Genomic DNA, 13,687 nt, shown 5'->3' with positions numbered 1-13,687 from the left:
CTACAGGGAAACGTCAAATGTTCGAAGGTGATGGAACACAACTCCTGCAATCCCTTCCAGTCCTAGAATCTATGAATCTATAAAATTTGGCAGTCTTTCAGCTGTTCTGTGCTATGCTAGTAGCAGAATCTGACGGAGCTAGCATATCCAGCATTTGAAGGATTAGCCTGGTTCAAAGGAGATGATTCTAGTGGTGTAGGCCTGATTTAGAGAATCCTATGCCACTTCCATCCCTGCGGTGGGCTGCTCTAACTTTTGACTAGGGATTGGTCCTGAATTCCGTGACCCAAGGATCAAAGAAACCAAAGTCATCTTTCCATCCCACTATAACTTGTGCTATGTGGTTCTCAGCCAAGGACTTGGTCCAATAGGAGCAAAAACTAAATCCGTATTCAGGGTTTTCTAATTAAAAGATCTTTTAAAGTTACTGCACATATCCTTTTTCTTGCCAATTATTATTTTAGAAGTTTAATAATAAATAGCTTATTATTTATAATTACAGGTAACTCAAGAAAGTGGAGTTTTAACATTGAGTATTTTAAAGCTGATTGACATGTCTATTCTGTATTCTTTTTACACTAAGGGCACGTCTTCACTACCCGCCGGATCGGCGGGTAGCAATCGATCTATTGGGGATCGACTTATCGCGTCTAGTGAAGACGCGATAAAATCGATCCCTGATCGCTCTGCCGTCGACTCCGGAAATCCACCGCGGCAAGAGGCGGCAGCGGAGTCGACGGCGGCGCGACAGCAGTCGTCTTGCCGCCGTCCTCACAGCCAGGTAGGTCGACCTAAAATACGCAACTTCAGCTATGCTATTCACGTAGCTGAAGTTGCGTATCTTAGGTCGACCCCCCGCTGTAGTGTAGACCTAGCCTAAGGGTAGGTCTACACTGCAGTTAGCCACCTGCAACTGGCCCATGCCAGCTGGCTTGGATTGCAGCCCGAGCTCTGGGACTCTCCCACCTCTCAGGGTCCTAGAGTCGGGGCTCCAGCCCGAGCCCCAATGTCTACACCTCAGTTAAACCGCCCCTTAGCCCTAGCCCCATGAGCCCAATTCAGCTGGCACAGCCAGCCACGGGTTTTTAATTGCTGCGTAAACATAGCACAAAATCACGTCGGAGTGATTAATGGTGATTATTGGGGGCTTGGTGATAGGGAAAAGCTTGCCTTATGTTTTCTCCTATTTAGAAATGTTAACATTTCTGTGTAAAATACAATTGGATGTTTTTGAAATAAGCGTTTTAAACGTGGTTCCCTCTTTTTCTCCTCCCTACCAAAAAATGTCTCCTGCAGTGACTTATGGGATGGTGAGTTCCAGTATGTACTATTACACTAGGGTAATGTCACAGCTCTTCCTGGAAACGCCTTTATCGAAAATGGAGAAAAACAATTTCAAAACCTTATCCACCATGGAGGACTTCTGGAAGGTGAAGGGAAAAAAATTATCTTATTGTCACTATAAATTCGTTATTTTTCCCCCTCTGGACTCTCAACTTTAATCTGTAAATATCTCTTAAATTTGCCATTGTAATCAACAAATGCTCTTAGGTCTGGTCTACATTTTTGCCAGTACTGTACAGCAATGTTGCCTGGGGATGTAATAATTTTTTTTGTTTGTAACTACATTTTTATTCTGGCAAAAGCTCTAGTGTAGACACAGTATACACAGAGTGCAATTAAGTGCTTTGCTACTGAAGCTTATTTTGTTCAGCAAACTGGAATAAGCTATATGAGCAAAAACATTCTTTTGTCACTATAAGCTGCATCTACACTAGGAGGGTTTGCTGGTATACTACACCAGCAAATCTTTGTAGTGTAGACAAGGCCACAGTTACTAAATGCAATCCATTACAAGTGTTGAATTTAGGAATCTAGATGTCACAATGGATTAACACTTGCTAGATTCACTTCTAGAATGTGGATTTAAATCTTAGTTCAGGTCCCGAGAGAGAATATATTTGGTTCTGATATACTAATACAGTTACTTATCAGGCCTGGACATTACTGACCTAATAGGTGACACACCTGTAGAGTTGCTGATGTGTGTTATATCAAGTGTTGTTATTAGGAGTCCTGTTGATTTCATTGGTACAATAGAACCTCAGAGTTACGAACTGACCGGTCAACCACACACCTCATTTGGAACCAGAAGTACACAATCAGGCAGCAGCAGAGACAAAAAAAAAGAAAAAAACAAATACAGTACAGTACTGTGTTAAATGTAAACTACTAAAAAAGAGAACGTTTAAAAAAAGATTTGACAGGATAAGGAAATTGTTTCTGTGCTTGTTTCATTTAAATTAAGATGTTAAAAGCATTTTTCTTCTGCATAATAATGTTTTAAAGCTGTATTAAGTCAATGTTCAGTTGTAAACTTTTGAAAGAACAACCATAACGTTTTGTTCAGAGTTACGAACAACCTCCATTCCCACAATGTTCGTAACTCTGAGGTTCTACTGTACTACTTGTGTTTCAGGCTAACTACATGCATAATTCTTTGCTACATTTGGGCCTTTGTTTGCTGATCACTGACCTTTCACTCCTTCTGAGCCATTATCAGTCCTAGTCCTGCAATGTGCCGGTGCAGTAGTCTTGCATCGGCAGGGTGTGGCTGTAGCAGTCTGCCCAAGCATGACACATAGCAACCCTATGTACTAATTCTTGCACTGTGTATTCAGGAGCAGTTAATGTACTAAAAATAATTAGAATATTTCAATATACCAAAATTATTTTGTATTCCTCCCATCTCCCAGAAAACACGCTAGTCTGTAGACTGAGTAAAAAATTTTAAAATTACTTTTGCACTTAAGCTCCTAAGTTCCATTGACTTTTAAAGGCTCTTAGGCGCCTAAGTGCCAAAGTCAAATTTGAAAAAAGACAAGCTCCTAAGTCATTTGGGCACTTTAGGAAATTTTACCGATTTAAGCCTACGAATAATTTTTCATAAGTCACTTTGATATATTTTAAGTTTCATATTTCTTATTTTTGTAACTCAAGCAGCCACATAGATTTTTGTATCAAACATGCAGAACAGTGATTTAATGACTCTCAACTGCAAAGAGCATAAATATGAGTGAAGAAGAGAACTGCATGTAGCTGAATTCATGGTAGCTTTAGTGGGAATGTTTTCCCTAGTGCAGACATGGCCACAGAGGATCGCTCCATTTCTAAAAACTCAGAATCCTTCATTCTTCCTCTTTTTAATCCTTTGCCCAGTGAACGTAGCATAGTTATCATACTTCTGATCATGGTGGGTTGGGAAAATTCCCTTGGAACCCATCAACACTTAGTTAGCCAGAGGACTTTTTGCTAAGTAATTTTATGTAGCAAGAATTTTTTCTGTTAATAGACAAAAACTAACAATCACAATATAAAACACATCCTTGGCAGGAGTGGAGGTGTATAAAACTACTGAGTGTTGGCTCTGAATGAACTTAGCATCCCTAACATTCTTTCTTCCTCCTCAGTTCACAGAAGGCCCTTTGCTGGATGGTCTGTACTGGGAGATGTGGTACAACAATAAAACCATGGCAGAAAACAAAAGTTTCATTTATTACGAGAATCTGCTTTTGGGGGTGCCTCGTGTTCGGCAGGTGAAAGTGAGAAATGGGTCATGCTCAATACCTGAGGATTTAAAAGATGAAATTAAAGAATGCTATGACGTTTATTCTGTTGCTAATGAAGATACTGCTCCTTTTGGGCTCCGGAATGGAACAGCGTATGTATTTCTCTCACATCCACATAGCCAAGTGTGTGTTCTGCAATTCTGTGGGCGTTTTTAGCTGATTCTCCAGTGATATCTGATACCTGCCAAAAGCAACATCTTAATTATTGCGTGTTCTGCATGTAAACTCTTCCTTCACTGTTAAATCTAAAACAGTTGTCAACTCTAATTAGTTTCTTCCACCTGTATGAAATCAGTCTATTGGTTCTGTAGAAGACTCTGTTCTTGGCCTTACTGGCTTAGGTACATCCAAGTCTGCTACAAACCGGTATTTCCATTGCCCAGAAATGCAACGTGATCTAAGCATGACAGTTGAAGCCAGAAGTCTCGACTTCTAATTCTGGATTTTACTGCTTACTCACTGTGAGTCTTTGGTTAAATTGTCTTCGCCATGCACAAAGTGGAAATACTACTTGTCTCCCTCACAGTGGTGTTTGTAAATTATTATATGAAAATGCTGCTTTTCGTTTCACTAAGAGAATACAACTCCCTGTGCCAATTGAGAGTATTCTGTTGTCAAGACATAGTTAATTTACTGTGACTTGTCATTATCTATCTTTACTATTAATTTTGTCTGTTAATATCAAGAGACCCTCTAGTGCTTCTTTCCAGGTTACAGATACCACAACTTTCTTATTAATATCTCTTAAAAAAAAATCCCAATTGCTATAATTTACGTGATCAAGCTTTTGTATATATGCTGTTACATATGAAAAGAGTAATTAATGTATTCTTCCCTTGCTGTCTTAAACTAGTTGGACTTACACCAATGAACAAGATTTGAATGGGAGCAGCCACTGGGGGTTGATTGCCTCATACAGTGGGGCTGGTTATTATCAGGATCTGTCACGAAGCAGAGAGGAGACAGCCGCACAGATTGCTAACCTTAAGAAACACTTGTGGCTGGATAGAGGGACCAGAGCAGCCTTTATTGATTTCTCTGTGTACAATGCGAACATCAATCTATTCTGTATTGTCAGGTATTTATAAAACTTTGGATAGCATGTATGTTCTCTCAAATGACATTGCACAAACAGTAGATATGGGATCTGCTTTATTTTGTATTATGGAAATTGATCAATATGCACTGAATCTTCTTATGTAGGTGAAGTGAGAGCCTCTTGGAACGTTTCAGCAAAAGGAAGAGTTATTTGTATGGCTGATGATTTTCATCCCAAATGCTTACATTTGGATAGCCCTTGGAGTTGGTTAGCATCTACTGCCCTCGGGGAGTCACTAGAAAAGACACCTGAATATCCTGTCCAGCACGTCCACAGAGCCGAGCCACCTTTCTCTTGTGTACTACTTCCTTCTAACTGACAATTTTGAAATGTCAAATGTGTTTTTTGTTTTTTTTTTAAGGTTTTTTTCCCCCAAATAACTCCTGTTTGAAAAGAAAGTATGAATTTCTCATTGTGTTCGGTATTTCTGTCCACTATCACTACCAAATATAGAAACACTTTGTACATTTGAAAAAGAGTAGCTGAAGGCGGTATAGCCTGGGTCAGATTATGAGAGCATCTTTTTGATGTTGAGGATGATTTATCCTAATGAGTTAAGGAACCATGTAGCTACGTGGAATGGGAAGTTTATATTCTGAAAGAGGTACTACATAACTATGCTTTGTAAAAATCAGGATTTTTCCGTGACTTTAAAAAAATCCCAATATTTGCTTTAAATTATATTTATAAATGCAGTTACCAAAACGATCTGAAATCAGTGACTCTGTTCTAAAGGGACAGTGCTGAGTCTTAAAATAGTTGCACACAAAAAAATCCTTACATGTATTATTAACAGCACCTACAATTATGAAAAGGCCAACATTTTTTAAAATTGCTGGTTGAGGTTTTTTGTATTACATTTAACCTGGAAAGTGAAACTAGACAGACAAACTTCATCTCCTGGTACTCAGGTTGCAGATAGTAGGGACCAAAGTTTAAAGTGTGAGTGCAACAGAAGATGTCTATGTGCAAATTAGGGATTTGTGTACATACAGTCTTGCTTTATACAACATCTTGTGTGTGTCACCTGAGTGCAAAATTGTGCACATACTTTAAAATGTTACCATATAGGAATTTCTAAGTCAAACAATTTCCATCCTTATTAATTTTAGCTCTAAAAAAATTTTAAAATTAAAACCCATGAAAATGTTTTTCTACTACTGTTAGATTTTTGTAAAACTTCCTGCTGACAAATTTGAAAAGTCCAGGCTTATGCTGCTGAAGTAATTTTCAGGGTCTGGTCTCAAACATACTATTTTTGTTTTCTTTTTTTAAAATGCAGGTTATTAGTGGAGTTTCCAGCAACTGGAGGCCTCATTACATCTTGGCAGTTTCAGCCAGTGAAGCTTATCCACTACATTTCTACTTTTGATTTCTTCCTGGCAGCCTGTGAAATAGCCTTTTGTCTCTTTACCCTTTATTATATTGTAGAAGAGATCTTGGAAATTCGCATCCATAAACTGCATTACTTCAGGAGTCTCTGGAATTGTCTTGATATCCTCATCATTGTGGTGGGTAATGCTTCTGGATATGAATCTTTACGATATTCTTGTACTGCTTTCTTTTAAGCGTTTTTCGGGAAGTGTTCTGTGCACTCAGCACTAGTAGCATGGGTATAGGGGACAAATGTGTGCTGAAGGAGACAGTAACCACATTCTAATTACATGATTTCAGTGAGATTACTCACGGCAGAAGGTACTATTCAGTGTGAGAAAGGGTATCACAATTTAGAGGATTATGTATATTTCGCTGAATTTCCTTGATTCTCCTATTCAGTGGTATCTTTAGGAGAGGATCTGAAAGGATTCTACTGTGTACAGAGGGATTTTTAGCATCTCTCAGGTTTTTAACCTCCTTCCCTCTGTACAAAGCTATTTTGAAATAATTTTCTTCCAATGATTCTTGAAGCTGCAGGGACTGCCATGAGGAGAGGAAACTATAACAAATTCTGCTTTACCGTGGCTCTCCCATACTTCCGGACATCAAATACCAGCTGATGCAATGATTTTTGAGTGCCATTCCAATGACAACATCCTCTGCTTTAAAGCCAACACTTTTGGGCACTTTGAGAGAGGGTGTGGGTGTCTGAGTGTATTTGCAAAGTAATACTAACAAATCTTAGTGTTTTTATTCCGATATTTAGCGAGCTAATAACAAGTTTTGAATGACATTGCTTGCTACTTGCCAACCAGACCCAAGTGCCAGAGTGTGTAGTTGATTGCCCAGCACAGCCTGCACCAGCATGATTTCCATATAGTACGTGTCAAGTTTGGCTTCCTGATAAAGTAGACAGAATGTTCTCTTTGTATGGGGTGAAAAATTTAGTTTTGAACTTCAGGCTCCTGTGTAATCCATGATGTAGAGCACTGGGCTGGGGTTTTGCCAACTTTGCTTTATACAAAAACATTTGCCAATAATGTAACGATTGAAATGAGCATGGTGCCAGGAGCCAGCAGCTTCTGCATTTTTATTCTAGACTCTGTTTCCGTGTTCTCTAGCTCATGCAGAGGAGAGGGCTGAATTCTATGTGTAATTATGGTCCATGGGCCAGGGTACAAATTCAGGACTATATGCTCCCACAATGCACAGTGCCGTGTTCACTGATGTCATTAAAAGATTTTGATGATGATCAAAGGTGGACGTTGACCATCGTGGTAGTAGCTAAACATGTAGTTAGTCATTATTTGTTCTGTGCATTATTGGCGCTTCATCACTCAGTGAGAAAATTTGCTCCCTCTTTAGGCCACCGTTATTCCTGCCCTTAATTTCTCTTCCTCTTCTTTCTCTCCCTGGTCTTTGTGAATCTCCTCTGTTCTTTTCCCTTCTCTGCATTTCCTTCCCTCCAGCAACTCCCATTTTCCAATCCCAGTGGGGTTCACTCCTGAAACCGTTGTCCAGTCTATCTGCTAAAATGATCAATATAGGGACAGAGTAGTTGATCTGATTCATTGTATCAGGCTGTCTGCAGCCTTAGGCAGATGTTAATGCATCGATTTAGGGTACGTCCAGACTACCCGCCGGATCGGCGGGTAGCGATCCATCTATCGGGGATTGATATATCGTGTCTTGTCTAGACACGATATATCGATCCCCGAACGCTCTCCCGTCGACTCTGGAACTCCACCAGGGTGAGCGGCGGTAGCGGAGTCGACGGGGGAGCCGCGGCCGTCGATCCCGAGCCGTGAGGATGGGAGGTAAGTCGAAATAAGATACGTTGACTTCAGCTACGCTATTCCCGTAGCTGAAGTTGCGTATCTTACGTCAAACCCCCCCCCCCCCCGCAATGTAGACCAGGCCATAAACTATGCTCATGTTTAGAAGGTATTTGGCACACAGGAGGGCTAGAAACTTTATTTTAAATGAAAGCTTTGATTCTGGATGTCCTGCAGATCACAATAAACGTCATGTGGGCTGGATCTAGTCCGTAGGCACTGATGGTGCGCTTTTTTTTTTTTGGAAAGGCCAGTGAGGTAATCTATTTATGTAGTGGCATTTAAAACCTATTCAGTCAAGTGTTTCTTATTGTTTATGTATTTCTTTTCTACTCAGCTATCAGTAGCAGCTATAGGAATTAACATGTATAGAAGGTCAACAGTGGACATGTTACTGAAGAAGCAGCTGGAAGATCAAAACGCTTTCCCCAATTTTGAACCTTTGGCATACTGGCAAATACAATTCAACAACATTGCTGCTGTCACTGTGTTTTTTGTCTGGATTAAGGTAAATCCTAATACTTCAGATTGGAATGAAGCTCTTTAACACACATGCTAATGTAACTGCAAGAAATATCTTTGATTTGTTTCTGCACCTTGGAAACAACCAAATGCATTCCAGGCTTGCTCACGTTTCTGCTGAGGCTAACCATGGAAAATTTCAGACCAAAAGCATAACTATGTGCAAGTGAAAACAGGGCTATAATCTTGAAACCTAATTTTAGAAAAAAGAATCAGTGCATATTGCTAATGCTAATAGTGCTCACAATAAATTATATGAAAAAATCAGTCTAGTCTTGTCATTCCTTGACCCAGTGACAAGTCACTAGCCCTAATTAGTTCCTGTTCTCTCCCAACCTGGTGGAGCTGTTGCCCTTTCATCAATCAACCCATATACAAAAGTCCTATAATGTTAAGACATGGATAGTTTCTAAAACACATGGATTCCATGACTGCTGTGTTGAGGCTACGTACTCATTAGTGTTAAATATGATACTTTTGCTTTCCTGGAGTCTTCCTTGTCGCCTTTCACTTTGTTTTGTTTTCTTCCCTTTTTTAGCTTTTTATGATTTAGTCAAAACTGACATAGCAGCAGCCAAGACTTAAACTAGGGCAGCTGGTTTAAAACTGTTTTCTGTCAGACCATTTCTATGGAATGTTAGGATAAGAAGACTAGCTTCGTTGAACCAGTAGCCATTTAATAACTAAGCTTTAAAATGGAGCAAGTTCATACCTCTGCTTGTGCTGTTTTAATTTCTCTAGGTAAAGGCTAGATAATATTGGCAGTTTTTAATGCTGAAACTATTTTCACAACTGACAGGCCTAGAAACTTTTTAAAAACGGGGATAGACTCTAATAATGACACCCTGGGGTTCCATGTTTAATGTGGTTTCAGTGATTTTCACATCATGTGTGCTTGGCTTACAAGAAAAAAGAAGTCTTTCCTAACTCTCATCCCTGACAGTTTATCCTAGGATCTGAGAGTCATGCTGGGTTATTCCTTCCACACGTAATTGCTAGTAATAAAGTTTATTTGGGCTGAATCAGGCCCTCAGGGTTGCACAGGTGTCACAATCAGCCCTCAGTGGGTTTGCTCATGTACAACTCACCAGAACTAAAGTTAACAATTCTGCTGATGAATGAAAGAATAGAATCCAGCTGAGTCTTAGCAGGGCTGAGAGAAGTAAAAACTAGTAACAATTTAACTTGTATTACTTAAAATTAGTCGATATAACTCTGAATATGCCAAGAGAGCTGATTTCTTGAGTAAGAAGGTGCTATATTTGTAGTCACTTTTCAGAATAGAACTGCATTTCAGATAACTAGATTTTAGAGCAGCGATTTCCAATCTGGAGGGCACAGGGATTTCTGAAGGATCATGTGGGGCTGCCACTCTATATGTTCCTAGCTTTCCTTTCCCACCAGTGGCACCATATAGTGCTGCCACTGCAACATTGCTTTCTGTACCTCTGGTAACAGACAGAACTTCTACAGGGGGCTGTAACAGAATGAAAGGGTTGGGAATCACTGTTTTTGGAGGACCCTATTTTGACAGATTTCCATTGCCCCTAGCTATAGGACACTTCTATTACAGCTTCGCCGCCTTGCAGGAAGTCGGTTATAAAGTATATAAAATTTCCCCTGGCTCTCCTATGATCTCATTTTATGCTTCCAAAATATTCTAGTGATCTATTAATTTCTGGAAATGAAGTTGATAGTAACTCAGTGTATTTTGATGTGGAGGAGGGAACCTTGAGATATAAATGCATACTACATGGGACTATTTAAAGTGCTCTGGTAAATCCAAATCTTGGCATTTGAATGGCTCTCCCATGATAGTTTTTTCTGTCCATGTCCGTCTTTGCTTTCTGTCCTCTAGATGTAATGAGTTCTAGAAGGAAACTATTTTGTTAGTGAACTGGTGAAGCTATCTAATGGATGGGCATTTTAGCATTAGATCAGTGGAGAAAGAATTCCCTCTGTATGCTTTAGGAAGTAACACAAATTCACACTTAATCTACCAAGTGACTTGTGTATTCTACCACTATGATATAAAGTATAAAACAAAGCATAACTATGTGCAGTTTTTACACTCAAGAGATGGTGACGGTTAAGAAATAAAAATTGAAAATTCCTGACTACTTCTTTGCGTTAAAATAGAAAACAAAAAACCCAACAAGCCTGTATGGAGGTTTCTTAAAAAGGCATGCTTCAATATTTGTCCCCCTTCAAAATAGTTCTAATATTAGTAGCCCAACACTGCAATAAAACCAGCGTGCGCATATAGTGGAGCAGGATTGGAAATTTGGTTCGCCCTCAATGAATTTTCCTCTCATTTCTAGTACAGTATGAGTGCTTTGGTAAAAGGGATATTTCTAAAAATAAAAGTAGATTGATTTTCTGTGTCTTCAATATTAAGTGCTATCAGATTTGAATACACTTTGCATGTGAAAGGTTGGAAAGCTGCTCATTCATTAGTAGTTGTCTGTCTTGTTTTTACATCTATTTCTTTTTTTTTTTTTAAACAGCTCTTCAAATTTGTCAGCTTCAACAGAACAATGAACCAGTTATCCACCACCATGTCTCGCTGTGCCAAAGATGTCATTGGCTTTGCTATTATGTTTTTCATTATTTTCTTAGCATATGCTCAGCTGGCTTACCTTGTGTTTGGCACTCAAGTTGATGACTTCAGCACTTTCCAAGAGTGTGTGTAAGTATAATAATAAAAAACAGTTCTTCAGTACATCAGCAAATGACCTCAGCTACCTCATCGAAGACAGAAGGTTTTATTATAGCTCCCAGATAAATATAAAAATTCTATAGAGCTGACTGTTTTTGTAGGTATATGGGATTTCTAAAAACTGTAGGTTAAACTTTCTAAAAACTGTTTCAATATACTTTTGTTGAAAAAAAGTCACTCTACAATACAAAATATGACAATTGCATATAATAAATTCAGTCATTTTCCTAAGAACTGCAAGTATGTCCTGACAAAAATTATATTAAACATAAAGACTTCTACTTTTTTTTCTTAACATCTGAAGAGATGGGCAACTCTTTCAAATAGGTGGAAGTCATAGGGTTTTGAGAATTTATCACTGACCGTTTGTTACTTTACGTTGCACTAGTGACATACATTTAGTTACTGAGTGATTGCATAGTACCCTAAAAACTGCAGAACATCCTGATAACTACATGTAACTAATAGTTAAACATTGCTTAATAGACAGTAATTATTCCAAGTTGTACAGCGTAATGGTGATTTTAAAATGTCTTATGTGTAAAGAGAGGTTGGATTTAGTTCAGTTAGGTTCTACTCCACTGTGACTGTGAGGACATTAGTGATGGGCATGAAAATTTAATTTGCACAGCAACTATTATTCAAAAAATATAGTTCCCCTACCACGCTTCCTCTTCCCTCCATCCCACTCGATAATGAAAATGCTTAGCTCAAAATAGAGTGAAATGTCACAAATTGCTGCCAGAATTCAAAAATGTTTTAACAGCTGGACATGTTTTTGTTTTGTTTTTAAAGCTTTACTCAGTTCCGCATCATTTTGGGAGACTTTAACTTTACAGAGATTGAAGAAGCTAACAGAATTTTGGGACCAATTTATTTCACTACTTTTGTGTTCTTTATGTTCTTCATTCTTTTGGTATGTAAGCCTTTGTTTATGGAGGGGGGCAGGTGTCACACTTGAGTTTTCAGTTACTTTTATCTTTACATCTCTCACTCCTATTATTTTTGGGTGACAGTAAGCTTACAACACAACTGGGAACTTAACCTTCAACAGATGCCCATCTCTACACTTTCAAAATAAAGTTGCATTGCATCTCCCTGCCCCCGCCACAGCCCTTCAAATGTTTTCCTGATTCAAGAATATTTTATATCTTCTGAAATCTAACCAGTGACTTGCTATATAAGCTCTTCCCAAGTAGATCAACAGCATTATGGTGAGGAATTACAATACTCCCCCATACATACTGCATCTTTATTTATAAACAGTGCTCATGTTCAGGGGCTGGATGTTACTGTAATCTGAAGAAGGAATTGAAACGTTAGACTACCATTAAGTGAGTCTGTGCAGTACCCGTTATTACTGGACTGAATACGTATCACATTCTTTTAATGAATTCAGGGGTTGGGAGTGAAAGAAAGACACTCATCCCCCACAAATCATTTTTCATTGTTAGATGCAATATTCGTGAGATCAGAACCGTTCACAACCTATTGAAAGTTGCTTTGACTTTGTGGTGCAATTGCTGGTAGTCTGACAGACAAATTTTTGCAAGATCGGAGCAATTTGCAGAGACATTGAAGGCATTAATTTTGATAGTGGTATGTCCATCATGAAAATAAGCTTGTCCAAAAGTCAGTGTCTTTCTGATCTCCTCCTCCAACTGCTGGGTGTGTCCAACAACACTATATATGTTAAAATATTTTAAAACATTTATGCAGCAGTGGTACACTTTCTTGAATAAGATGTAGAGAAAAGATGGGACCTAACTTGTTTTGACTGGGGTGTTAATGATTTTAGAGCTAATTGGGGCTCCCTTGTAGCAACCTAGCCCCTAGAAGGAAAATCTACAAAGCTTTGTGGAGAGAGAGCAAAGGTAAAAATTTTCATAGGATTTAGGAGCCAAAGTCACCTTGATTTTTTTCTTTAAGTGAAACTTAAGCTGCTAAATGCCAAAGTCACTTTGAAAATGGGACTTAAGTGATTTAGGGACTTCAGCGGTTTTGAAAATTCTATTCCAGATTTTAAAAAAAACCAATCTTTTAATATGAGTAGTAACTTTCCCTTGGCATGCTTCATCCACAGACCAATCACATTGGGTGATGAGAGCAATTTCAAAGCCACTCCCACTACCTTTATATATTTTTCCATTCATTAGATACTGTTATTAATGCTTTCAAATACCATCACTAAGGTTGCTATTTAGTCACGGATTCCGTGACTTCCAAAGCCCTCCGTGACTTCAGCTAGCCTCAGCTGGGAGCTTCAGGGTCCCCTGCCACCAGCGGCAGGGGGGACCCCCGCTGCTCCTGGCCACCGTGGGCAGTGGGGGGATCCCTGTGGATGGCCATGGGGACCCCTAGAGCTCCCGGCTGCCACTGGTGGCAGGGGGGGACCCCCGGAGCTCCAAACTTCGGAGCCGCAAGCGGAGGGGGACCCTGGAACTCCCAGCCCACCCGCAACTGCCCAGGCTCCTCATTTTATCATGGATATTTTTAGTAAAAGTCA

At 39.3% G+C, this 13,687-nt stretch overlaps 1 protein-coding gene across 1 annotated transcript in view; it reads left to right on the top strand.

Moving 5' to 3' along the window:
* The window catches only part of PKD2 (polycystin 2, transient receptor potential cation channel), a 43,753-nt gene that overhangs the window by 15,392 nt on the left and 14,674 nt on the right, over positions 1 to 13,687 (top strand). The window contains exons 3-9 of the mRNA XM_024203945.3: positions 1,297 to 1,430; positions 3,471 to 3,721; positions 4,483 to 4,707; positions 6,011 to 6,239; positions 8,278 to 8,448; positions 10,970 to 11,151; positions 11,977 to 12,097. Of these exons, the coding sequence (XP_024059713.1) occupies positions 1,297 to 1,430; positions 3,471 to 3,721; positions 4,483 to 4,707; positions 6,011 to 6,239; positions 8,278 to 8,448; positions 10,970 to 11,151; positions 11,977 to 12,097 (1,313 nt within the window). The remainder of the gene's footprint in view (positions 1 to 1,296; positions 1,431 to 3,470; positions 3,722 to 4,482; positions 4,708 to 6,010; positions 6,240 to 8,277; positions 8,449 to 10,969; positions 11,152 to 11,976; positions 12,098 to 13,687) is intronic.

Source organism: Terrapene carolina, unplaced genomic scaffold, assembly GCF_002925995.2.
Source record: "Terrapene carolina triunguis isolate 2854851 unplaced genomic scaffold, T_m_triunguis-2.0 Scaffold789, whole genome shotgun sequence".
In the NCBI taxonomy this organism is placed as follows: Eukaryota; Metazoa; Chordata; order Testudines; family Emydidae; genus Terrapene; species Terrapene triunguis.
The sequence above is the reverse complement of the archived record's forward strand: the minus strand, read 5'-3'. Positions and strand labels throughout refer to the sequence as shown.